At 46.9% G+C, this 23,610-nt stretch overlaps 1 protein-coding gene across 1 annotated transcript; it reads left to right on the top strand.

Moving 5' to 3' along the window:
* The first annotated feature begins 687 nt into the window (after window positions 1-687).
* On the top strand, window positions 688-11,248 carry LOC311151406 (L-threonine 3-dehydrogenase, mitochondrial-like). The gene is made up of 9 exons (XM_084201809.1): window positions 688-799; window positions 3,013-3,214; window positions 3,542-3,584; window positions 4,710-4,780; window positions 5,328-5,477; window positions 6,236-6,408; window positions 7,360-7,450; window positions 7,899-8,168; window positions 8,379-11,248. The coding sequence occupies exons 2-9, from the start codon at window positions 3,031-3,033 to the stop codon at window positions 8,516-8,518; spliced, it is 1,122 nt and encodes a 373-aa protein (XP_084057935.1). The 5' UTR covers window positions 688-799; window positions 3,013-3,030; the 3' UTR covers window positions 8,519-11,248.
* The last annotated feature ends 12,362 nt before the right edge of the window (window positions 11,249-23,610 follow it).

Below are 23,610 nucleotides of genomic sequence, written 5' to 3' on the forward strand. Positions count from 1 at the left end.
CTCCCTGGAGGGGCATCCTGTGGCATCCCAGCAGCTGTGCAGCCCCAGAGATCCTGTGGGAGCTCTGGGGTTTGGTTTGACCTCTCTTTCCTCCCTCTCTCCCATTTTCTTTGAAGCTTGCAGTGGGACTTTCCAGACAAAGCCCATGACTTTCTTCTCTTTCTTGTCACTGTGACATTCTATTAATAGCTAATTTACAAGAGCTGCTGGTTTCCATAAACATTTTTGACTTTTATGTGAGCAACAGGTGTTGCTGCTTATGTAACACCTTGGAAACCTCACAGAGGATCAGCAGCTGGCAGTTCACTCACTAAATGTCATTTTATGAATGTGTCTCTTTTTTTTTTTTTCTTTATTCCCTCTTTTCCCTCTCCCATTGCTTTAATCTTCTTACAAACCCCAGAAATTTCCTGCTATCCCAGGCAGATTATTGTTCATTGGAACACGTGCTTGCTTTCTACTAATCTTTTTGCATTGCCACTAATTAATTTAAACTCCATCCTTCGGCCATGACCCGAGGCTGGCTGGTTCTGGGACTTGGAGGAGCTGCTTGTGCACCTTCAGAGCCCTTTCCCTGCCTATTCCAAACTTCCAGGCATTTCAAAATCAAGCAGGAGAGAACAGCGAAATCCCTGGCGGCTGCTGCTCTCACACACTTTTTTTTTTGGTTTTTTTTTTTCCCTTAAGGTGTGGGACAACTCCTACTCTCTGCCAGGATTTGATTGGCTTTCCAAAGAGGCAGTGTCCTATAAATTGCCTTCTCTGCTCTGCTTCTGCCTTATCACCAGCTGAGGCCCAGGTGAGTACAGGAGAGGGAAAATTCCAGCAGCAATTCCATTGCCTAATCCCTGAAATTACCTTTGGTTTTTGGTTTAAATTATTGGGGTGGGGGAAATAACTTTGATGTTTCAGGATAAAACTTCCTCATTTCGCTTTCTAATATCAGTTTGAGTTGATAAATGAGATCAGGGACTGAGAAACTATTCAGAAGGGGATGTTGGAGGGTGTTTGAAAATACATTGTGGAATCTTGAAATGGTTTGGGTTAGAAGGGACCTTAAAGCTCATCCTGTTTCATGGGCAAGGGCACCTTCCACTATAAATTTTATCTATATATTATATAAGTAATTTTTTTGTCTTCAGTTCCCAACAGAACAGAGTATTCCCCTTTGGGATAGTAAAAGGGGAAGCCTATAAAAAATACAAGTTATTTTACATCAGTTACATTAATTTTTTTTATGTGTTCAGAGCTGTTAATAAATCCTGGAAGTTATTTAAGATAGAAAACTTGGATCTAGCACAATGGGCTTTCCTGTATGAGTTGATTTTGCAAGTAAATCACTGTGTGGGGCTGACTTCAGCTATTTGGGGAAGTGTTTTTAAGGCATAACATTGATTTCTTTATATATCTGTGCATTTGTAGCAACTTTAGTAGCCAGTCACACCTGTTTTTCCCCCTTTGTATTTGAAATAGAAACAAATGCCATCAGCGGAGGGTTTTACAGCAGCTCTGCTGCCTGGCTGTTTCAGTTCCTGGTATAAAATGCATTTACTGTTCTGAGTCAGACCTGGGAGTAAATTCTCAGTTTAAACCTTTGTGGTTTCACTCTAGGTATGTTTGCATAAACCAGTCCAGTCACTGGGAAACCAATTTTCGTCAGAGCCAACTTTTGTTTGTACTTTGCAAAGCTCGAGATGCTTTTTCAGGTACTTGGAGTGGAAATTTTTTGTCACACAGACCAGTGAGTCTCTCTCAATGCTGGAAGATTTTATTATTCAATGCTGAAATAGGAAGGGATTATCATGAGAGCTGGTGCCTGGGTCTGTGTCCAGGTGGAATTTGGATATTTCCAAGGAAGGGCACTCCCATCACCTCTCTGGGCATCTCAGACCAAGTCTTTTTAATCAGTTTAAATGTATTTTTTTAATAATGCAATTTTATGGGGCTGTCTTACTAGACAATATTTAGCAAATCTGTATTTAAATAGCAGAATTCCCTCAAGTACCAGAACATTCTCAGTCAGGTGACTGAGAAGTGCAAGGAACACCCACATTAATCACTTATTTGCTTTTCTTTGCCACTGGAATTCATCTGCAGCAATGAACTGCTGCAATTTCTTGTGGAGAGCTTCCATCTACCTGACTCACCTTTTTAGAATATATGCCCCAATAAAGGATTTGACAGGGTAACCCCATCAGGCAAGTTTGAAATATGCTTTCATCTAGGAACTTACATAATCTAGATATTGGGAAATACTTAAAAATTGTTCAGAGGGGATAAGGGAAAAATGACTGGTTGTGCCTTGAGGATTTTATTTGAGATAATTAAATTTGCACCACAGAAATGACCAGTTGTGGCTGCAGGTGTCATTTATTTGGGGTACTTTGCATTTCCTTCTGCAATATGAAAGATTTGGAGAGCAAGAACCCAAACTTGAATGCAGCACAGAGTAAATTATAATTATGTGAAATAATTAGGATGTTTTCCTGAGGCCTGGCTAAGCTCTGCCACTCCTCTGTTTGCTTTCTGGGTACTGTCCATCCTGAGTGTTAAATCAGAGTAAATCTCCCTTTTTTTTCAAGATATTTCCTGCTGCCTCCTTGGCTCAGCTGCTCTTGCTGATGCAATCCTGAGGAGTTTTGCTTATACCAGCAGCCTGCAAAACTTCCACTCCAAACGTGGCATGACAGCAGCTTTGTTTTATTCTGTATTTATCCTGAAAATCACAGTTCCAAGTGAAGTTTTAAAAAAAGTTTAAACTTGAGCTTTACAGTATTCTCCCTGTCCATTTTTCTGGACTGTGGATATTTTCCTGAGCTCACTCCAGGGAATACATTACCTCTGCTCATGTTACACCCCAGGCTGCTTTCAGCCGTTGCTTGGCACAATCCCCCAGCCCTGGATGGCATCAAATTCCTCTGGATCCCTGCAGAGTTTTCTGGGGGAACGTTTTAAAAGCCGTTTAATGGGGTTGAATCACTCCTGACTCATCTTTTGTCTCTCTCCTCGCAGCACACCTGAAAGGGGAAGATGCCAGTCATCAGGAACCTGGGCAGAGCTGCCAGCCAGCTGCTGCAGAGCTCTGGCTGTGGCTGTGGGGTGTCCCTCGTGCCCGTCAGGGCCATCGGGGTGTCTCCACGCCAGGTGGCCTCCGACGCCAGCTTCCACTCGGTGACGTTCTCCGAGTCGGATCATCCCCGGGTGCTAATCACAGGTCAGCATTCCTGGCACACCTGGGTTCCTGCTTCTCAGCTGAGCTCTCCTACTGTTATCCTCCCTCCCCAAAGGGCACAGTTCTGGAAGCAAAAATACCCCAAATATCCTGAAATTGGGATGATCTTTCCCATCGGGCAGTAAGATTGGAGTCCTGTGTGAACTTTCCTATTTCAATTCCAGAACTCTTCTAAAACCACTTCCTTGAGAAAAAAATGTAAAAGCTTCCTGACTCACTGAGAAAATCATACTAATTCTTGATGTAATACAGATGATAATGGAATTCTGCATTGTGAATCCCACTTTTCCTCTGATTTTTGTCTTTTAGGTGGTCTTGGCCAGCTCGGGGTGGGACTTGCAAAGCTGCTGAGGTGGGTCACTATTCCTTGGCTTGCTGTGAGTGAGGAATTCCAGCTTTAGTCATCACTTCTAGGAGCAATAGTTGTCTGGAAAGTTGTTTATAAAAGAAATCCTATGTTTCAAATGCTGTTTTTGCCTGTTGGCTTTGTAAATAACGTTAATGGCTGAACTTGATGATCTTAAAGGTCTTTTCCTTAATGATTCTATAATTAAATTTTCACCCTCATTTTGTTTGTCCCTCCTGTGCTTGCTGTGGGTTCCTGACGTATTTTCTGCGTGTCCATTGGTTACAAGTCCCAGAATAGCAGGATTTTGTCTGAGGGACTGTCTGCTGAGTTGTTTGCTTCCACTTAAATGGGAGTATTCAGAGTCTGAACCCTCAGAGTTTTCCTTCTTTTTCCTTCTCCTTTTCCCCACCTCAAGCACAGTTGCCTCCTTTTTTTATGACATCTTTTCAAGAAGTGTGAAATGCTCCAAGAGCTCTCCCTGATCCATGTCCTTGTCCATATCCAGCTCTGCTCCAGTTTATCATTTGCTCACAGTCTTTGCTGGAGGGAATTTAGACCAAGATTAAAAGTGAGCAGACTCACTGCATTCAACACTGTAGCAGTTTGAACATTTTCTACCATTTCTATGATATATTTTAAAATGATCCAAGTAATGGGAGGCCAGAATGTGCTCCAATGCCCCCAGATGTGCTCTCTCCAACAGCCTTGTGTTGATTAGCACAAGGTCACAATTTCTCTCTTCTATCTGCTTAGTTGATATAAAATAACTGCAGCTACAAGAATCCCAGTGGCTTCTTCTTGTCTGCAGGGGAGTAAATGATCCCCAGGTAAAATTTTCAGTAAGAAAAGTGTAGGAAAGTCTCTTTTCCCAACGTATTTTCACTTTCTAAAAAATTCCTCTATCCTTATGCAGACCTTGATTGCTACTAGAAGTATTTTATCATTTTTCAAGATTCTGGGTTGATATTTAAAGGATTGTTGGGGTGGTTTTTTTTGTTTAGTGCACTAACTGATTTTATTGTGGAAAATATTGTTCCTCTGCTATCGCTCTGGCAAAACAAAATAGCAACTGATGGATTATCTCAAAAAGCTGTGGACTCACTGTTCCCTGTGGGTATTTTTACACAGGAAACGCTTTGGAAAGAACAATGTGATCTTGTCTGACATTAGAAAGCCTGCAGATAATGTTTTTTATAGTGGTAAGTGACTGGGGAAGCACATGGAAAAAAAAAAAAAAAAAACCTTGACTTTACCTCTGATGTTCATAAACTAATTATCAAAGTGCTAAGTGGATTACACTGACAAGCTGCTGTTCAAACCTTCTGCATAATGCCTCCCTGCTTTCAAATCTTGCCAAGATGTTGGTTTCTTCTCTTATTCCCTTTTCCTAAATACTTCTCTTTGTATTTTTTCACTGCTGCTTTGCCACTTTCCTGACTTTAATAACTATTTGAGGCACCTTGTGCTCCTGCTGTAGAAAGAGGTGCTTTTATTTTTTTGGAGGGAAGAAGTTGGAAATGAAACTTGTGCTTTGTTTTTACATGCTCAAGGCATTTTTATAATGAGGTGGATATAGAATAGGATTTAAGACTCTTTGATTTTCACTGGAAACTTGCAAAAATTTTTCCTCAACCTCCTTGTTTAGTGATGTATTTAGGTGGTGGAAACAGCAGCCTGAGCTTCATGCAGAACCTTCCTTCCATCCATTCCTGACATCCAATTTCCCACTGCTTCCACCTCCTCCAGGTCCTTTCATCTTTGCGGATATCTTGGACTACAAGAACCTGCGGGAGATCGTGGTGAACAACCGCATCACGTGGCTCTTCCACTACAGTGCCCTCCTCAGCGCCGTGGGAGAGGCCAACGTGCCCCTGGCCAGGGCTGTCAACATCACTGGTGTGTGCTGGGTTTGAGAGCTTACAGCTGTGTCAGGGCAGGTTTGGGTTGGAGATCAGGGAAATGTTCTTCCCCAGAGGGGGTGGGGCATTGGAGCAGCTCCCCTGTAGGAATGTGCTCCCTGTCGGTGGTGACAAAACTGTCTTCTGTCCCCTCAAAAAGGAAAGAAGCCCAGAAGTTTCTCTCTTCAATTAGGTGAAAAAGACACTTCATAGGACCTTAGGGACTTCACCTCAAACTTAAGGATAGCTAATTGGACAGAAGCCACAAGTCCCACTTAGGCAATTAACTAGAAAAAGGAGTGAACAAAGAAACTAATCACTTTTGTGAGGTGTTTTACCAGGAGCAAGAACCTCTTGCACTTGGCTCAGTTTTTCTCTGTTTGTTATTTTGCCTTTTATTAGACCTTTTTGTTTCCAACACTGCAACAGAAGCCATCCTGCTGATTTTTGTGCCTCTAAGGGTAGCTGAACGATGTTAGGTGTGTTATAGACCTCCAAGAGCTTATGAGACCTAGCTCAAGGAGGCTCCTATAACACTCCCCAGTGAATGATGACATTCCCAAGGCTGCCAGAGCTCCAGGAGTGTTTGGATAATGCTCACAGGGTGGGATTGTTGGGGTGTCTGTGCAGAGCCAGGAGTTGGACTGGATGATCTTGATGGCTGTCTTCCAACTGAGAATATTCTGTAATTCTCACAATGGCTTGAGAAAGAAGAAATATTCTGATAAATCCTGTTGTTTTGTGTTTTTTTCCCAGGTTTACACAATGTTCTGGATATTGCAGCTGAGCATAATTTGAGGCTCTTTGTTCCAAGCACCATTGGAGCCTTTGGACCCACCTCTCCTCGAGACCCAACTCCTGATCTCTGCATTCAGAGGCCAAGGACAATCTATGGAGTCTCCAAGGTCCATGCAGAGCTCATGGGAGAAGTGAGAATTTTTTATTTTATTAATTTCCTAAAAGGTCTGGGTGAACTTCGCTGAAACAAGAATCCCAAAGAAGCTTTGGCTGCCCCATCCGTGGTAGTGTCCAAAGCCAGGTTGGACAGGACTCAGAGCAACCTGGGATGGTGGAAGATATCCCTGTCCTTGGCAGGGGTTGGAATGTTCTTTAAGGTCTCTTCCAACCCAAGCCATTCCATGATTTTATAATTGGAACTTCATTGCTTTTGTAAGATTCCTCACTCATTCTTTCCCCCATTTTTCCTTAATTCAGACTTTACTACTCAGCAATAGTCTGAGGCAGCTCTGAAGGTCAAATATCTTTTGAGTTTTGTTGGGAAAAGCACAAAGCATGGGAAGCTGGCAAACAGCTGACTTTCAGTGTCATTTCTTTCCCTGTCTTTTATGGCTTTGGCCTCTGTGCCAGTGTGAATGGCACTGCAGAAAGGACAGTGCACAAAGCCTTGTGACAGCAGGTACACAATGATGACTTTTTGATCCTCCTCTACAAAAAAAGACTTTAAAGTTAAAGTCTTGGGAATCCTCACATGCACAACTTCTCTTTTGGCTTTGTAGTTATTTATAAACAACATTTTTAAAGCTGACATTTTTATACAGTTTCCAGGTCTGAGGACTGTATTATCCTGGAAAGTCTCACAAACTTGGGAATGTTCAGTTTCTGAACATTGTAGATTGTCATGAGTAGCATGACAATCCATGTCAAAGATCCATGTGTACTGATGTGGATGTGAGCTGAAAAAGGGCAAGCAGGGAGATGAGTTGCCAGGCAGGGAATGGGTATTGTTCAGTAATTCCTTTCCTTTCATCCCTTTCCTGGGATGGCTGAAGGTTCATCCTGTGTCAGGTTTTTCCTGTGAAAGCAGTGGGTGTGTGACCAGCTCTTGGTGTGTAACTCTGTGTTTCTGCTCCCCTCCCCAGTACTACCACTACCGCTATGGCCTGGACTTCCGCTGCCTCAGGTATCCAGGGATTATCTCTGCTGATTCCCAGCCTGGGGGGGGAACAACTGGTGAGTGACTGGTGCATGACAAGAGGGCTAGGAAGGACTTTTCACAAGGGCATGGAATGGCAGGACAAGAGGGAATGTCTTCCCACTGCCAGAGGGCAGGAATGGGTGGGATATTGAGAAGAAATTCTTCCCTGTGAAGGTGGAGAGGCTCTGGCACAGGTTGCCCAGAGAAGCTATGGCTGCCCCATCCCTGGAAATATTCAAGGCCAGGTTCAATGGGGCTTGGAACGTCCTGGGATAGTGAGTGGCATCCCTTCCCATGGCAGGGAGTGAAATGGGATGGTTTTTAAGATCCCTTCCAACCCAAACCACTTTGTGGTTTCATGGTGAATATCTCACAGTCCTGCTGCCAGATTTGAGACAGGAGACTTTGGGGTTGGTCTGAGGTTTGTTGACTGTCATGAAGTGCACAGCACAGGTCATACACATCCATTATCCTCTTCCCCAGATTATGCTGTCCAGATTTTCCATGATGCCATAAAGACTGGCAAATTCAAGTGTTACCTGAGGCCGGACACCCGGCTGCCCATGATGTACATCGATGACTGCCTGAAGGCCACGCTGGAGGTCATGGAGGCTCCTGCAGAAGCCCTGACCATGAGGACCTACAACATCAGTGCCATGAGCTTCACTCCTGAGGAGCTGGCCCAGGAGGTACAGAAGTATGTTCCTGAGCTCCAGATGACCTACAACGTGGATCAAGTCAGGCAGGCCATAGGTTAGTATTTTCCCTGGCAGCAGGTAAGAAAAAACATCATCAAGGGTGAAATTAAGTCTCTTTTCTTTTTAGGAACTGACAAATTGCTCCTGTGCAGTTCAAGTCTTATGGCTCAAAGTTCAGCTTTAGTAATGATGAACCATCTCAAAGTTCAGAGAGATTTTTCCTAAGCCTCACCTTTCTTGGTTCTTTTTCTTTTTTTTCCTGCAGCTGACAGCTGGCCCATGAATTTCGACGACAGCAACGCCCGCAGAGACTGGGGTTGGAAACATGATTATGACCTCCCTGAGCTGGTGACCACCATGTTTAGCTACCTTGGGTCTGACTCTAGGATTGCCCAAGCTAACTGAAATGCTTTCAGATGTTTCCAGATTTCCACAGAGGACCAGGAAGAAATGGCTGAATTTTAGTTTCTAATTTTCTGAGTTTTAGAGCATGTCAGTTACTAATTTTTGTAAGTAGTGACAGGGTTGGGCAGAAATGTCCTGTACCTGGAATGTCCTTTAGATAAAAAACAGCACTGGGTGCTGTCCCCAAACACAGCACTGCTGACAAACACAGAGTTCTTGAACTTTCACGCTAAAGGAAAAACACCAAAATTGCACTTACTCCCGGCTGATGGCTCTCCAATCATTCCTGCCTCTTCCTTGGCAAACAGCAGGAGATAGCATTGTCCAACCTGGCCTTTCAGGCATATCCCAAAAAGTTAACCATAGGTTTTGCTTTTTCCTGGTGGAGGATGTTAGGTTGTAGCAAGAACCTTTTTACTCTTTGCTTACAAAAGAGACATCAGACGAGCTGTTTCACGTTTCCAAATTGCAGGGGGTTGTTGCAATTCTAGTTTGAAATCAAACTTTGTTCAATAGCTCCTATTTATATCTCTCTTTAGTGCTGTCTAAGCATACACTTTTCTATACCTAGGGCATACAGAGTAGCAGTCTTATGATTCTGCTTATAAATGTGAAGTGGAATAGGACTTGAATTCTCATCATGCTTTAAAAATAACCAGGGTTTACAAGCAAAACTTTGTCCTGTTCTCTACAAGTGACACTGCCTTCAGTGCAGCCTCAGAGGGAGAGCTGAAATCCAAAGAGCTGTTCCATGGATGTAAGTCTGGGTGGGATTTCAGGGAGGCCAAGCCTCTGGCTGGGGTGTTTAGCAGTACTTTTGGTTCTGCCAGTTTGCACAGTGTGACATTGCCTGGAACAAGTTTTAAAGGTGGAATGAGGATGGAGCCTTACTGTAGAGTCGGGTCAGCCTTGGAAATCTTTCCTGTTCACCCCATTTTCCACATGCACTGTGTTTGTAGCTGCTGTTCATATGTAACTCATACCCTTTTATTCTTCAGAGAGGGATCCAGAAGCTGAAACCATCTTCTAGCTACAGCTAAGGGCTGTTCTGCTCATTGAGTTTCATGCACAGGAGATGCTGGGATGAACAAGGGAGTTTTAGTAGATGTGTGAGGAAGAGGTGTCAGTTCAAAAGCTACTTAGGAGACTTCAGGAAATGACAAACTGGAGAGACAGGAAAGCCATTGTAGGTACAATACCAGTTTCCATGGATGTGAGTCTGAGCTGTCAGCTACTCCAGCTGAGAAGCAGCCTCTGGGAGCTTTGGACTTTTATTTTTTTCAAAGAAAAAATACCTTTCATTTTCAAAATGACTGGAAATTCCCTACAGGAAGCTCTCCTTTTTTTTTTTTTTTTTGGTCTTGTATACTCCAGTAGTGTGTGTAGGTAAAAACATTCAAGCTTTTTGTTTTGTTTTTTTTTGCCTACAACTTGTTTGCTCTGTTTTCTGTGATGGTGCTTTGGTGGTTGTGAGTCTGTTGTGTTCTCTGTATCCCTGCCATGATCAGACTTTTGTCCCTTTGTGCAGGAGTTCTCCTGCAGGGAATATGTTTCCTCACAAAAGTAACCTTCCAATGAAGATTCTGTGGTGAAACCCAGTTATTTGAAACATTTGTTACACTTGTATCTCTTGGTTTTGTATGTATTTTATCCTTTCATCTGTGGGCAAAGTAGGAATTTCCCATGTATTTAAGCTCAAGGGTCTTGGCTGTTACTGAAACATTTTTATATTGTTTACATTGCTGAAAGGAGAAATTTTTAAACTTTGGCCACTTTGTAACTCTCACGTAGCTCAAGTGTAATTTTTGGCCCAATGGGCCGGTGAAGTTGGCCCTCCCTTCGCACCCTCTGAGGAGAGACTGGCTGGGCTTTGTCCTCTGCCCAAGAGGATGGGATCCAGACTGGATTATCTCCCAGGGACCTGGAGCCAGCAGATGAAGGGCTGGAAAGGAGCTTGAAGTGTCTTGTCCACTCCTCAGTGCCTCTGTTCCACCTTCGGGAAGTGTAAAATAAAGAGTTGTTGATGGGTCTCACTCCATGTCCTTACGTCACTCTGAGTCCTGGGGTCTGATCCCCTCACCCTCATTCCCAGCTCCAGTTTCATTGGAATCAGCAAGAGTGAGGAGCAGGAGCGTTCTTTCTTCTGAAGCACTGTCCTTGGTGGTGGAATTACACAAAGGCCTTGGAACAGGTGCCATGGCAAAGGTGGAATCCAAACCTATGGCAGTTTGAACACAGTTTTGGTTTTCCTGCCAAGATGTTACTGGCCTCATTTAGGAGCAGCCATTTAAGCAACTTATTATTTTAAAAATCTGAAATAAACCATGTTCCCATAGAGAGTGGTTTGGAGGAAACTTTGATGACAATCAGGAAATGCAATTAAATGTGTCTGCAAGGTCTGCAGCCTGTTTGAAATTCTCATTTTCAATCTCACCAACGATCTGTATATTATTTTCCCCATGTTTTCCACATTAACTTCTCTTGTAATGATGTCACAATTTTTTTTTTTGTATTAAAACAACTTGATATGGTGCAAAATATCTACCTTTTTCTACCAGTTGGAAGTTTGACTTCTGGGCAGAGATTTCCCTCATGACACTTGAGCACTGTGGTTGTTAAATTACTTATTCAGGACAAAAAAAAAATTAAAAAAAGGTTGTTAAGAATATTTTTTTCAACTATTGTTAGTTGTGGGTGATGCCTACTTTAATAAAATCCTTTGCAGATGGATCCTGAGTTTGTCATCTTTGGTTGGAGCAGGTGGGAAAGTGACACAGCCAGGAGGGAAGAGCCCTGCAGGCTGAGTCAGCAGCTGGGGTGTTAAACGTGGCATGGAGGCTTGGAGTAAATGAAGTCACAGGGAGGATTTGTGAAGTGAAAATCCACATGGAGCTGCTGGGGAGAGTCCAGAAGAGGCCATGGAGATGCTCCAAGGGCTGGGAGAGCTGGGGGTGCTCACCTGGAGAAGAGAAGGATCCAGGGAGAGCTCAGAGCCCCTTCCAGGGCCTAAAGGGGCTCCAGGAGAGCTGGAGAGGGACTGGGGACAAGGGATGGAGGGACAGGACACAGGGAATGGCTTCCCACTGCCAGAGGGCAGGGATGGATGGGATACTGGGAAGGAATTCCTGACTGTGAGGGTGGGGAGGCCCTGCTGGGTCCCTCTTTCTGTGTCTGAGCAGGTCCTGCCTCCAGGTGTTGCACAACCTGTGATGGGTCAGCAGGAGAAGCTTGGCTGAGGAGATGACACCCATAACTCCCCACAGCCCCACCCTGCCTCCTTAATCCATGGATAAACCCTCCCTGCAGCTGAAACGAGGCCTTGCCCTCCTCCCACACCTCGGCTTTCCAACGATGGGAACCTCAGGTGGAGAGAACATTCCTCCTGACCACAGCTCAATGACTAACGTGGCCGTGGTGCTTCGGAGGGTGTTGCTCTTCCCAGCTGCTCCCCTTTGATCCTTGGTCTGGATCTTGTTGAGTCCTGTTTGACACAAGCCCAGCCTGGCTTTTAGAGGTGCCAGAGGTGATGGTGCTGCCTCCAGAGCTGCTGCAGCTGGAGCCAGGCTGGGAGAGCTGGGAATGTTCATCTGGAGAGGAGAAGGATCCAGGGAGAGCTCAGAGCCCCTTCCAGAGCCTAAAGGGGCTCCAGGGGGGCTGGAGAGGGACTTGGGACAAAGGATGGAAGGACATGACAAGGAGGAATGGCCTTAAACTGAAGGATGGTGGGTTTAGATGGGATATTTGGAGGAAATTCTTGGCTGTGAGGGTGGTGAGGTCCTGGCACAGGTTGCCCAGAGAAGCTGTGGCTGCCCCATGCCTGGAAGTGTTCAAGGCCAAGTTGGATGAAACCTGGAGCTGCTTTCTTCTCTTGGCTGTTTAAGACATCAGACAGGTGCAGGAGAGGAGGAAGCTCCTTCCCTCAGTGGAAAGGTGTGAGGGAGGTGGGGGATTAACACCTGTTCTTTTGGAAAACCCCTCCTGCCACTCCTCAGGTTGGAATCAAGCTCTCAGCTGTTTGTCAGGACCTCTGCATTCCTGCAGTTGAGCCCAGGGGGGTGAAGAGAGGAGAGCATCTGGGTTATCCAGAAGGAAATCCAGGGGCTGGGATCCCCGCCTTGCAGCCCCCTCCCCACACTCCGTGTTTCAGCCAAGCCTGGTGCCTTTCCTGCCCCCCTGCAGGCAGGTTGTGTCTATTTTAGGGAACATCAGCTGACATTTGCCCTTCTCCTGGAGCCTCAGGCCAGTCAAATGCTCTCCAGGCTATTTCTGGCTTCATACCATAACTGTATGTGATCCTAAATTCCCTGTGGGACTGAGTGCCTGTGGCATGCTGGGGCTGAGGGGCAGCAAGGGGGCAGCTCCTGGAACAAACCCAGGGATTTCAGGACGACTGGGATGACGCAGAGCAGCTCAGAGCTGGCACACACAGCTGTGGAGATGCAATTCAAAAGACATTTATGCCTCAGCAGCACCATTATGGAAGCTAAATCTGGACTGGGCACTGCTCAGCCAGGAAAGAAAGTTGTTTCCTGCCCTTGTTTCTGCAACTGTGAGCAGTTTAGGATGTTTTCTGCCCCTAAAGTCCTTGTGCAGCCTCCTGGAGCTCCTGAGAAGGGGCAGCACACAGGTTAATGTTCACTTTTGAGGGGATTTAAACTTTTTAACCAAAAATATAAACAGTCTTTTGCCCTCTCCCTCAATCTCATATGGATCCCCAGAGTAGAAAAGACCTAGGGTGCAGGATAATATTTCTTCTGACCTCAAGCAGAGCTTTGATATCCCACTTTGGAGAAGAGAAGGCTCCAGAGAGACCTGAGAGCACCTTCCAGCTCCCAAAGGGGCTCCAGGAGAGCTGGAGAGGGACTGGGGACAAGGGATAGAGGGACAGGACACAGGGAATGGCTTCCCACTGCCAGAGGGCAGGGATGGACGGGATATTGGGAAGGAATTTCTGGCTGTAATGGTGGTGAGGCCCTGGCACAGGATGCCCAGAGAAGCTGTGGCTGCCCCTGGATCCCTGGAAGTGTCCAAGGCCAGGTTGGATGGGGCTTGGAGCAACCTGGGGTAGTGGAAGGTGTCCCTGCCCAGGGTAGGGGGTGGAACTGCCTGTTCTTAAAGTTCCCTTTCCAACCCAAACCATTCCATGATTCCACAATTCCATGAACCCTTCCACATATCAGTGTGAAGTTGAATGGAAAACTGGGCTGGGAATGTGTCCTCTGGAACTTCCCTGATGAGCCTTGGTCCAATCCTCAAAAAGAGGAGGTTCTTGGCAGGGCACAGCTGGCTCCAAGGACATCAATCCTTTTTTGGCACGGCGGGGGCGTTGATGCCAGGGTGATGTCACCTCACCTGTGTGGTGCAACAGATCACACATCTCTCCAGCCTTTCCACTATTCCAGGTTAAAGAGCTGTCACCAGCAGAGCTGCTGCAAAAAGGATGAGTCAGAGGAGAGAAAGTAAAGTCCAGAGTTCATCCCCTTTGACCCAACGAGGCCCAAAAGTCCCCAGATTTGGTGCATTTTTAAAGCTCCTCTTCCTGGACACTTGTGATGCTGAGACTCAGAGGAGGTTTAGGAAAAATCCTTACCTTTTTAGTCCTTGTAATTTTAAGGAAAAATTGATCTTCTAGAAATGAAGATGAACCATGAGAGCTCCAAAATCTGTAAATAATTTTTAAGATAGTCGAGTTTTAATGTATTTAATATATATATCACTATTTTATTTATAATAATTATTTATCTTATTATCGTGCTTACTTTCGTGGGATCAGTTTTTCACTATATCCACAGCAATATTACTTTGGTAAATACAGGAATTACACCATAATTGCTCAGATATGGCTTGCCAACATGTCCTAAATTGTGATAAACTGCTAAAATGACATTTTTTATTAGGGTGTCTTGTAGGGAACTCGTCACAGGGTGTCTGAGTGTGTTTTACTGCATACAAACACCACCCCAAGGATGTTGCTTCATGGGATAAGTGGTTTATTGAGCTGCAGCTCTAGGGAAGCTTGGTTTGGTGGGGATTTGTGATTGGTGTGGGTGTCTAATATTGAAATAAAATATGTTCCTTTCTCCTGAGTCTGGCCCCATCCTGGATGGCACACATGTGCTTCCACACTTTTCCCAGCTGCACCTGCCTTTGGGGAAGGTAAAAGGAGGAAAGGTCAATAAATTGCCCATTTATTTTTTCATGTGTTTTTTCCATGCTTAGGTGTGGCTTAAGCAGGTCTGAAGTTGAGGCCGGGATGAAGAGATGTCACACTTGTTTTCTTGGAGGAAAACATACTATGGAAACTGGGGATAACCCAAATTCCTCCTGCAATCTTTCCCCCGCCTCAAGATAGTGTGGAAGCTGACACATAAAACAAACAGAAGAAATTCCAAGTTGGGTCAGAGTTGAATCTGCTAGAACAGAGAGTGGCAGGAAGAGGAGGGGTCAGTGAGGTGCAGATCCTGCTCATCCAAGCCCAAGTCTGATCACAGAAACAGAGAATGGAATATCAGCATTAAGGTGGGAACAAACCTCTAAGATCATCAAGTCCAACCTTTGACTGGATCCCATCATTCCCACTCAACCACATTGTGAAGAATCTTCTGGTCCCCTCCAACTCTCCTCTCACTTCTCCATGAATTTTGCCAACCACATGGAAGGCAGAGGCCGTGCAAAGCCCTAACTGGCACAGGGTCCACCCAGAAGTTTGTTGAGCTGTTTTGAATATGCTGTCTGGCTGAGGAGCTGCCAAGAAAACAGCAACAACTTCATCCATCCGTCCATCCATCCATCCATCCATCCATCCATCCATCCATCCATCCATCATCCATCCATCCATCCATCCATCCATCCATCCATCCATCCATCCTTCATGCATTCATCATCCATCCGTCCATCCATCCATCCATCCATCCATCCATCCATCCATCCATCCATCATCCATCCATTATCCATCCATCCATCCATCCATCCATCCATCCATCCATCATCCATCCATCCATCCATCCATCATCCATCCATCCATCCATCCATCCATCCATCCATCCGTCCGTCCGTCCGTCCATCCATCCATCCATCCATCCGTCCATCCATCCATCCATCCATCCATCCATCCATCCATCCATCCATCCATCCAGGCTTCCCTGGGACCCTCAGCCCTTCTGGCTGGAAGAGCTGCCCTGTCCCTTGACCAGGAGCAGCAGGGTCCCTCTGGGCAGGCCGTGGGTGACAGAGCAGATGTTTGGGTGCTGATGACCCCGGCGGTGTTTGCTCTGTTGGCAGCGTGTCCCGGGATCAGTGCCAGGAGCAGATTTCCCACCTCCAGCCTTCCTGCCTGGCAACAGCAGCCGGGGCCATTGGCCTGAGATAATCCTGAACCTTTAGGGGACATTTCCCACCCATCCCTGGGCACGTAGGCCTGGCAGGAGACTGAGGCCATCAGGGTCAGCATTCCATGGGAATGGTGGCGCCTCAGTCCCTGGAGATACCCCAGAGCCCTCCCAGGGTGTCACACACTGTCTATACAAGGGCCTGGGGAGCTTCAGGGGGGGTTTGGTTCTCCAGAGGTGACAGCCATGGTGTGAAGGGAGTTGTGATGGAGGAGGCTGTGCACAGGAGGAAAAAGGCATTGCTGGGCTGGGATCCATGGAGGGACTGCAGTCCACAGCCCCCAAGCTGTTGGCTGGAGGCAAATAAAATAAATTGTAATTTAATTATTTAAAAAACCACATTTAAATAGTAGAACCATAGGATGGTTTGTGCTGGAAGAGATGTTAAAGGCCATCTCGTTCCACCCCCTGCCATGGCCAGGGGCACTTCCCACTATTCCAGGTTGCTCCAAGCTCCAATGCCCAACCTGGTCTTAGACACTTCCAGGGATCCAGGGGCAGCCACAGCTTCTCTGGGCACCCTGTGCCAGGGCCTCTCCACCCTCACAGCCGAGAATTCCTTCCCAGTATCCCATCTATTCCTGCCCTCTGGCAGTTTGAAAGGCTTTATTTCAGTTTTCAGCCCTGATTCAGACTCTGAATGCAGTGATGATGATGATGATGATGATGATGATGATGGTGATGCAGTGACAACAGAGCTGCTCACACTGAGCTCAAAGCCTGGATGCTCTTCCAACACTTTTCCATTACTGCCAAGAAGATTCCACTCATGGCTCTGGCTGATGCTTTTAAGTGATGGCTTTTTTTCCATGGCTGGGGATCAGATATTTGCTGGGCTGGAGGCTTCTCCCTCTTTCCTGCCAGTTCCCAAATCCCTCCCCACGGCAGCCATCTGCCACTCCACCAGAAGCTGCCTCTCCATCTCTTCCAAGACACTTGGAGCCAGACACGGCTTTACTTGTCTGGCCAGGGCAGGGGTCTCCATCCTGCTGAGGTGCCTGTTGAAGTGGAAAGTTTAATTTGAGGCTTAACTTGTCCTCTCCCCAGAAGCCATTAAATAACTGGTGCTGGTTTGGCTGGGAGGCTGGAGAGGAGGTGGTGGAGGTTGCTGTCCTCTGGTCATTGAAGATGCAGCAGCTGCACAAATTTGGGGTGTGCTTGGGGCAAGCAGCACTGCTGGGGCAGGAGAGGTGTTTGGAAAGAAGAAGCTCTAAGGGCTGGAGCCCCTCTGTTCTGGGACCAGGCTGGGAGAGCTGCAGGTTCACCTGGAGAAGAGAAGGATCCAGGGAGAGCTCAGAGCCCCTTCCAGTGGCTAAAGGGGCTCCAGGAGAGCTGGAGAGGGACTGGGGACAAGGGATGGAGGGACAGGACACAGGGAATGTGTCCATTTAACTTTTAAGTTAAAAGAGAGCAAAGCTAGATGGGATATTGGGGAGGCACAGGGTGCCCAGAGAAGCTGTGGCTGCCCCTGGATCCCTGGAAGTGTCCAAGGCCAGGTTGGATGTACCTTGGAGCACCCTGGATGGTGGAAGGTGTCCCTGGCCATGGTAAGGGGTAGAACTGGGTCGTTTTTAAGTTCCCTTCCAAACCATCTTGTTCTGGGATTCTGTGAAAAGTTTTTTCCATGTCCAAGCTTGATGTCAGAGAAACATCTGACCCAGGATTCTTCTTTAAACTCAAAGAAGCTGCTCAAAGAATGACTTTGAAGAAGTGGGAAGGTGGAGGATTCTACATCCTCACATGCTGAGCCCAGGCCAAAAAGCTGCTTTGCTTTACCGCATCCTCTCTCCCTTGCACCCTGGATTTTGAGTATCTTGTGCATGATGACATCAGCAGGGGCTGATGATTCAAAACTCTCCCAGTACAGGATTTTGTTTGGATATTTGATTGTTCTATATTTTCAAAAGAAAGCTATAGTTATGCACAGTTGGGATAAACTCATTTATGTGAAAACAGCTCTCCCCTCCCCAAATGTGTTGTTATTTTCATGGAATCACAGAATCACAGAATCATACAATAAGCAGGAGGAATGGAAGACAGGCAGAGAGAGAGAGGAAAGAGTTTCTGGAAGTAAATCTCAATTAATTCCCAGTAATGGGAATGGGAAGTGGTGGGATGGAAACCAAATCTCTTCAGGCAGGAACCACAGCCAGATGTTCTGCAGGGACAGGATACATGGGACCAGCATTGCTTTTTAATTTTTTTCCTAAAGGCCTTGAAACCTGGCCATTCCCCTTTTTTCTCCCCCAGTCTCCCATACTACAGGTATTTTACAGCCTTCTTCCCACAGAAACGAAGCATTACACACCTGAGTGTAATTTCATTTGCCCATCAGCCCTTCCCTAGCAATGTTTGCACCCCAGGATTTACTTCACTGAGAGGCAGAGAAACAAAAAAAATGCCAAATATATGGGAAATTTGAGGCAGGAGCAGGTGGAGGGAGTGAGAGAGATGCCCTGGGGTGAGCTGAACCCCATATCAGACACAAGAGAAGCCCCACCCCGGCACGGGTGACTCCCAGGTCTCTCTCCTGCTCGTGGTTACTTCCAGCCCAAAATGTGGGCTCGTCTTGCCATCTGCTGGTGCAATCTGGAGCCGTCAGAGGAGCAGGGCTGGGGCACAGAGGACATCCAGGACAAGGACAAGGGGAGGACTGAGCCCTGTATTATTGTTGTTAATATTGTTGTCACCCCCAGAGGGGAAAAGCCTGGTCAAGAAGAGGCCAAGCACTGCCTTGCAAGGTAATTTTTTTGTTTTCCAGAAGGATTTCCTTGCTCCTGGAGTTACTAATTCCTCTTTAAATGTGTTTATCCCCATGATGAATGTCTCCCCTCCTAAATATCCTTCAGAGTCCCTTCCCTGGACCCCAGGCTTGGCTCAGGGATGTTCCCTCCTCTGCCTCATCGCTGCTGCTGCTCTCCTGGTTCCACCTTCCTCAGCACAGACATCCCAAGGATGAGCTGCAGGTGGCCTGGCACAGATTTTGGGGGAGTTAGGAGGCTGTGGAACACATCCCAGGATATGGGATGGACACCAGGGCTTGGAGAAGCAAAAGGATCTGTCCCACGTGGAAGCACAGGTGCCCTGGGAAGAGATGGACATGGGAGGCTCTCACTGTAGGCCTGGGGGATGTGTCCCAAATATGCAAGGCCACGCTTGGCACAGTGCTGGTGGTGTCTTGGTTTGGTCCAACAGGTTTAGCAGGGTTTTTTTGAGGAGCTTTGGAAGCACACTGCACCCCGTTGTTCCTTCAGAAACTTCAGTGGGTGAACCATCTCCACAACTGAATTTTGGGGATGCTGGAGCCACTCAGAGGTTCTGTTTGTGCCCCTGGCCCAGATCTGATGGGTGAAAAGCAATCCCAGTGCCTTCCCCACCAGCTTTTGGAGGATGGCTGGACCAGCAAAAGGAGTCAGGAGAGGGAGCCAGAGCCTCAGCTGAGAGCTGTGAGGGCTACAGGGAACAGCTCTCACTGCTGCAGAGACACCCCAAATTACACAACCACCCCTTTGGAGCTGGTCCCAGCCCCGTTTGAGGATGTTCAGAGCATGTCAGGGCCCTGCTTTTTGGAGACTCTCCTTGTTTCATAGAATCACAGCTTGGGAAAGCTCTAAGATCCTTGATTCCAGCTGTTTTGGCTGGGATAGAGTTAATTTTCTTCCTAGTAGCTGGCAGAGTGGTTAAATCAGGATGGAGACACATACCAGGGTAGTCAGGACAATAATTTTAAGCCCTGTGTGAGTTTTGCCAGGAATTTTAACTGCATGGAGTGCTCTGTGCTGTGGCTGGGATGTCCCCTTGTCCCCTTTCCCGTGGCATGAGGAATCTTTATCCCATTTCTACCTGCCTCAACAAATGCAATCCCTCTGTTTCACTGGGTCCACCCAGAAGCTCAGACGATAGGAAATGCATCCAAGGAGGGGTTGAACTCACAGTTTAGCAAAATACACCCCATGTGATGTTTTAACTTCAGCTTCAGGCTTTTTCCTTCCAGTTTTGCTTTCCTCTGAATTTAAGGGATGCTCAGGAGGATGTGGCAGCCCCAACCTAATGTCTCAAGGATGGGAAGAGAGAAGCATTTCTGGCCATACAGATACTCCAACCCCAACCTCATGAATAAAACCCCATTCTAACAAATTCAAAATCTCATCCAGGGCAGAGAAAAGCGCAGGGCTGAGTGTGGGAAGAGGTGGTGAATGGGACTTGTGTCTTTTTTGGGAGCAAAACCTGGAGCTTGGCAGCTTGAAACCCGGAGAGAGGAAGGATCCTGCCACCTTCACTTGCCAGTGAAGCAGGAGGAAGGATGGGGAGCCTGAATTTGGTGTCTGGCCCTGGAAATGCAGAGGTGGCAGAGCTGCATCCCAGTAATTCCCTGTGATTTGGCCACCCTGATCCCGGGTGCTTCAGGCACTGAATGGGCCCTGTCCTGCCACTGATCTCCAGCTCCATTTCAGCTCCCTGAATTATTGATGGCTCTGATGCAGGAGTTTATAATTAGCTCCCCAGACCTTCTCCCTGTGGGCTGGAGCTGGGAACACACTTTCTTTTTCAGTGGTTTTTCTCAGAGTTGAGCAGACTGAGGAGGGAGGAGGGGAGTAAGGGGTGGATGGGGACCTTGGGGGACACTGAGGGTGGCTTTGAGTGCATGTGGTGGTCTAAGAGTGGCCACCTTCAGGGAGAGGGGTCTAGGGAGAGCCTGGGCTGTCTGAGGGGTCTTAAACCCAAATTGAACCCAACTTGAACAGCGTGGAAGCTGTGTAAGGAGCTGGGAGAAGGCAAAGGATCTTTGTGTCACCTTTAGGGCCCTCCTTAGCCACAGTGCTCATGGATTCACAGGTCAGAGGGAGAAAAACACTGAGCTCCAGCTGCTCAGGGAGAGCCAGACTTCATCTGGAGGGGACAAAGAGCTGTGTTTGTGTATGTCTGGATATAGAAAATGATGAGTTAGAGGCACAGCTGGGCAGCAAAGGGGCAGTTAAATATTTCAAAGCCCTTCTTTAAGAGACATTCATAGCCTAAAAATGGCTCCAGTGATTTCTATGAGGTCTGGGTGCAGCAGCACTCATTCCTTGAAACCCCAGTCCCCACCAAAACAGGAGCACAAATTCCCCGGGGTTCTGAGGTCAGAGGCACCAGCCCTCAAATTTAAGTCTATGAATTGCTTTGTGAAAACCAGGCAGTTTGAGCTGGGCTTAACCCAGTTTGAGCTGCAGCAAAGAGTGGCACCTGCAGAGTGTCTTGGCTCCCAGAACTTTAATTCTGAATTAGTTGTGCTGGGGGTATTTTGTCTATACACTTATAACACTTCCCTGGAAGTCTCCAAGGTCAGGTTGGACTCTGGGGCTTGGAACAACCTGGGATGGTGGAAGGTGTCCCTGCCAATGGCAGGGGGTGGCACTGGATGATCTTTTGGGTCCCTTCCAACCCAAACTATTCCATGAGAGGCTTGGCCAAGGACTGCTGGAGACCAAAGGCCCTCTCTAGCCTGAGGTCTTCCTTTTTTCCCTGGTGGAAATCCCACTGCACAGTGCCAGTGGGGAAAACTGGCAGGTAAAGGAAGGCGGGATGTTTTTGGTAGCCAGATAAAAACTGTGAGATTGAGTCTGAGGGCAATCATCTCCCCCTGGCCTCAGCTGAGCACAAAGGAGAGAGGAGAGCCAGGCCAGCAGCAGGAAGGACTCACAGTAAGACTTGTGCTGCCAATGCTCTTGTGGGTCTGGGGGTGATCAAAGCCCTGCCAGGAGAGCTCCCATTCCCAAATACTTGTGTGGAATTTTCTGGGGTTCCCACAGCAGGAAGGAAATTATGAATCTGACTCCATGTTCTTAGAAGGCTAATTTATTATTCTATTCTATTCTATTCTATTCTATTCTATTCTATTCTATTCTATTCTATTCTATTCTATTCTATTCTATTCTATTCTATTCTAGTATTTATATTCTATTCTATAGCATTGTCAAACCATGACAATGCTATACTCAAATTATACTAAAGAATAGAGAAAGGATACTTACAGAAGGTTTAACAAGATACTAATTAAAAACCCATGACTCTGTGCCAGAGTCCTGACACAGCTGGACTGTGATTGGTGATTAAGCCAAAACAATTCACAGAAAACCAATCAAACAACCCCCTGTTGGATAAACACTCTCCAAACCACATTCCAAAGCGGCAAAACACAGGAGAAGCAAATGAGATCATACTGTTTTCCTTTTTCTCTGTGGCTTCTCAGCTCCCCAGGAGAAGAGTCCTGGGCAAGGGGATTTCTCAGAAAATATGATGGTGACATCCTTGCTCCAAGGTGGAATCACAGAATCACAGAACAGTTTGGGTTGGAAGAGATGATAAAGCCATCTCATTCCAACCACGTGCCATGGGCAGGGGCACCTTCCCCTACCCCAGGCTGCTCTAAGCCAACTAAACCGGGCAAATACTTCTCTGGGCTACTTTAAAAAGTGGATGGAGATTAAGGAATTCCCTTTCTTGGATGAGACCTCTCTTCACCTTCCATCAGGACTTCTCTTCCAGGGAGATGCAGCAAGTCAAAGGGAATAAAGACAAGGAATGAACACATCTCAACAAGAAGGAGATGAGTTGTCTTCAATCCCAGGAACTCTTGGCCTTCCCCAGCACAGTGACAGGGGCTCTGCCTTGGGGAAAAGCTGGTGCTGGGGTCAGCCTGGGCAGCACCGAGGGCCACGCTTGCCTGTTCCAGGTCACCCTCCACTTTCTTTGGGGACTTCAGCATCAAGATCTGGCTTGAAACAGCAGCAACCAGGCTCAAGCAGGAAACTGCAACTATTTATAGGGTATCTGCATAGTTTAGGGCAGAGCTGACCCGTGGCTGACCCTTGTATCCCATTCACAGGACAGGCTGAGCAGGGGACAAATCACCTTTCCCCCAGCACCATCAAGAGCCCATCCTGCCCCAATCCCAACCCCTTGGACCCAACCCCAACCCCTCACTCTGCCCTTAGGGGTCTCACTATCCCATGCTTGCTTCAAGATGTGCATTAAATATATATATATTTAAGCACATTCCCTAGAAATTGTCCCTTTTTTGAGAAACCTGGCATAATGAAAGAGTTGATTTAGTTCCAGTGGCATGGGAAGGGCTGCAGGCAGGCTCAGGGCTGTGCTCCTGCTCTGCACCTGCTCACCCCGAGCTCTGGGCAGAGCTTTGGCCAGGATGAATCCCACTGACCCAAACACCCACTGTACCTATGCACAAGGGGGTGGTGGACTGAAAATAATGGGCTTTTTTTGGGAAAAGGAGGATTTTCCTGATGCCACCTGCAGGGTTTGGATGGAGATGGAGAATTCAGATAAAACCTGTGGTTACCCCATCCCTGGAGGTGTCCAGGGCTGGGTTGGACAGGGCTTGGAGCAATCTGGGATAGTGGAAGGTGCCCCCGCCCACAGCGGGGGGTGGTATTGGATGATCTTTAAGGTCCCTTCCAACCCAAACCATTCTGTGATCCTCTCTCCATGTCCTGAGCATCATCCCGGGGTGCAAAGACAGAGATTAGGATGTGCAGCCATGGAAGCAAGCAGAGTGTTCCAGATTGCAAGGCAAGATGTATTCTATTGCCATCTGTTTGACAGTTGTCTGGTGTCAAGTGGGCAATTCTCCTTATCTCTCTTCCTGAGTGATCATAATCAACAGGGGGATATCTGCTGATAAGGGGCTATTGAATGTCACCA

The sequence above is a fragment of the Fringilla coelebs genome (assembly GCF_963513975.1).
Source record: "Fringilla coelebs genome assembly, chromosome: 3".
In the NCBI taxonomy this organism is placed as follows: Eukaryota; Metazoa; Chordata; class Aves; order Passeriformes; family Fringillidae; genus Fringilla; species Fringilla coelebs.

Excerpts from the sequence above, each read along its gene's own strand:
- LOC311151406 (XM_084201809.1), top strand. The coding sequence starts at position 3,031 with ATGCCAGTCATCAGGAACCTGGGCAGAGCTGCCAGCCAGCTGCTGCAG. Across the intron at positions 3,215-3,541 it reads TCCCCGGGTGCTAATCACAG|GTGGTCTTGGCCAGCTCGGG; the intron begins GTCAGCATTCCT and ends TTTGTCTTTTAG. Across the intron at positions 3,585-4,709 it reads GGACTTGCAAAGCTGCTGAG|GAAACGCTTTGGAAAGAACA; the intron begins GTGGGTCACTAT and ends ATTTTTACACAG.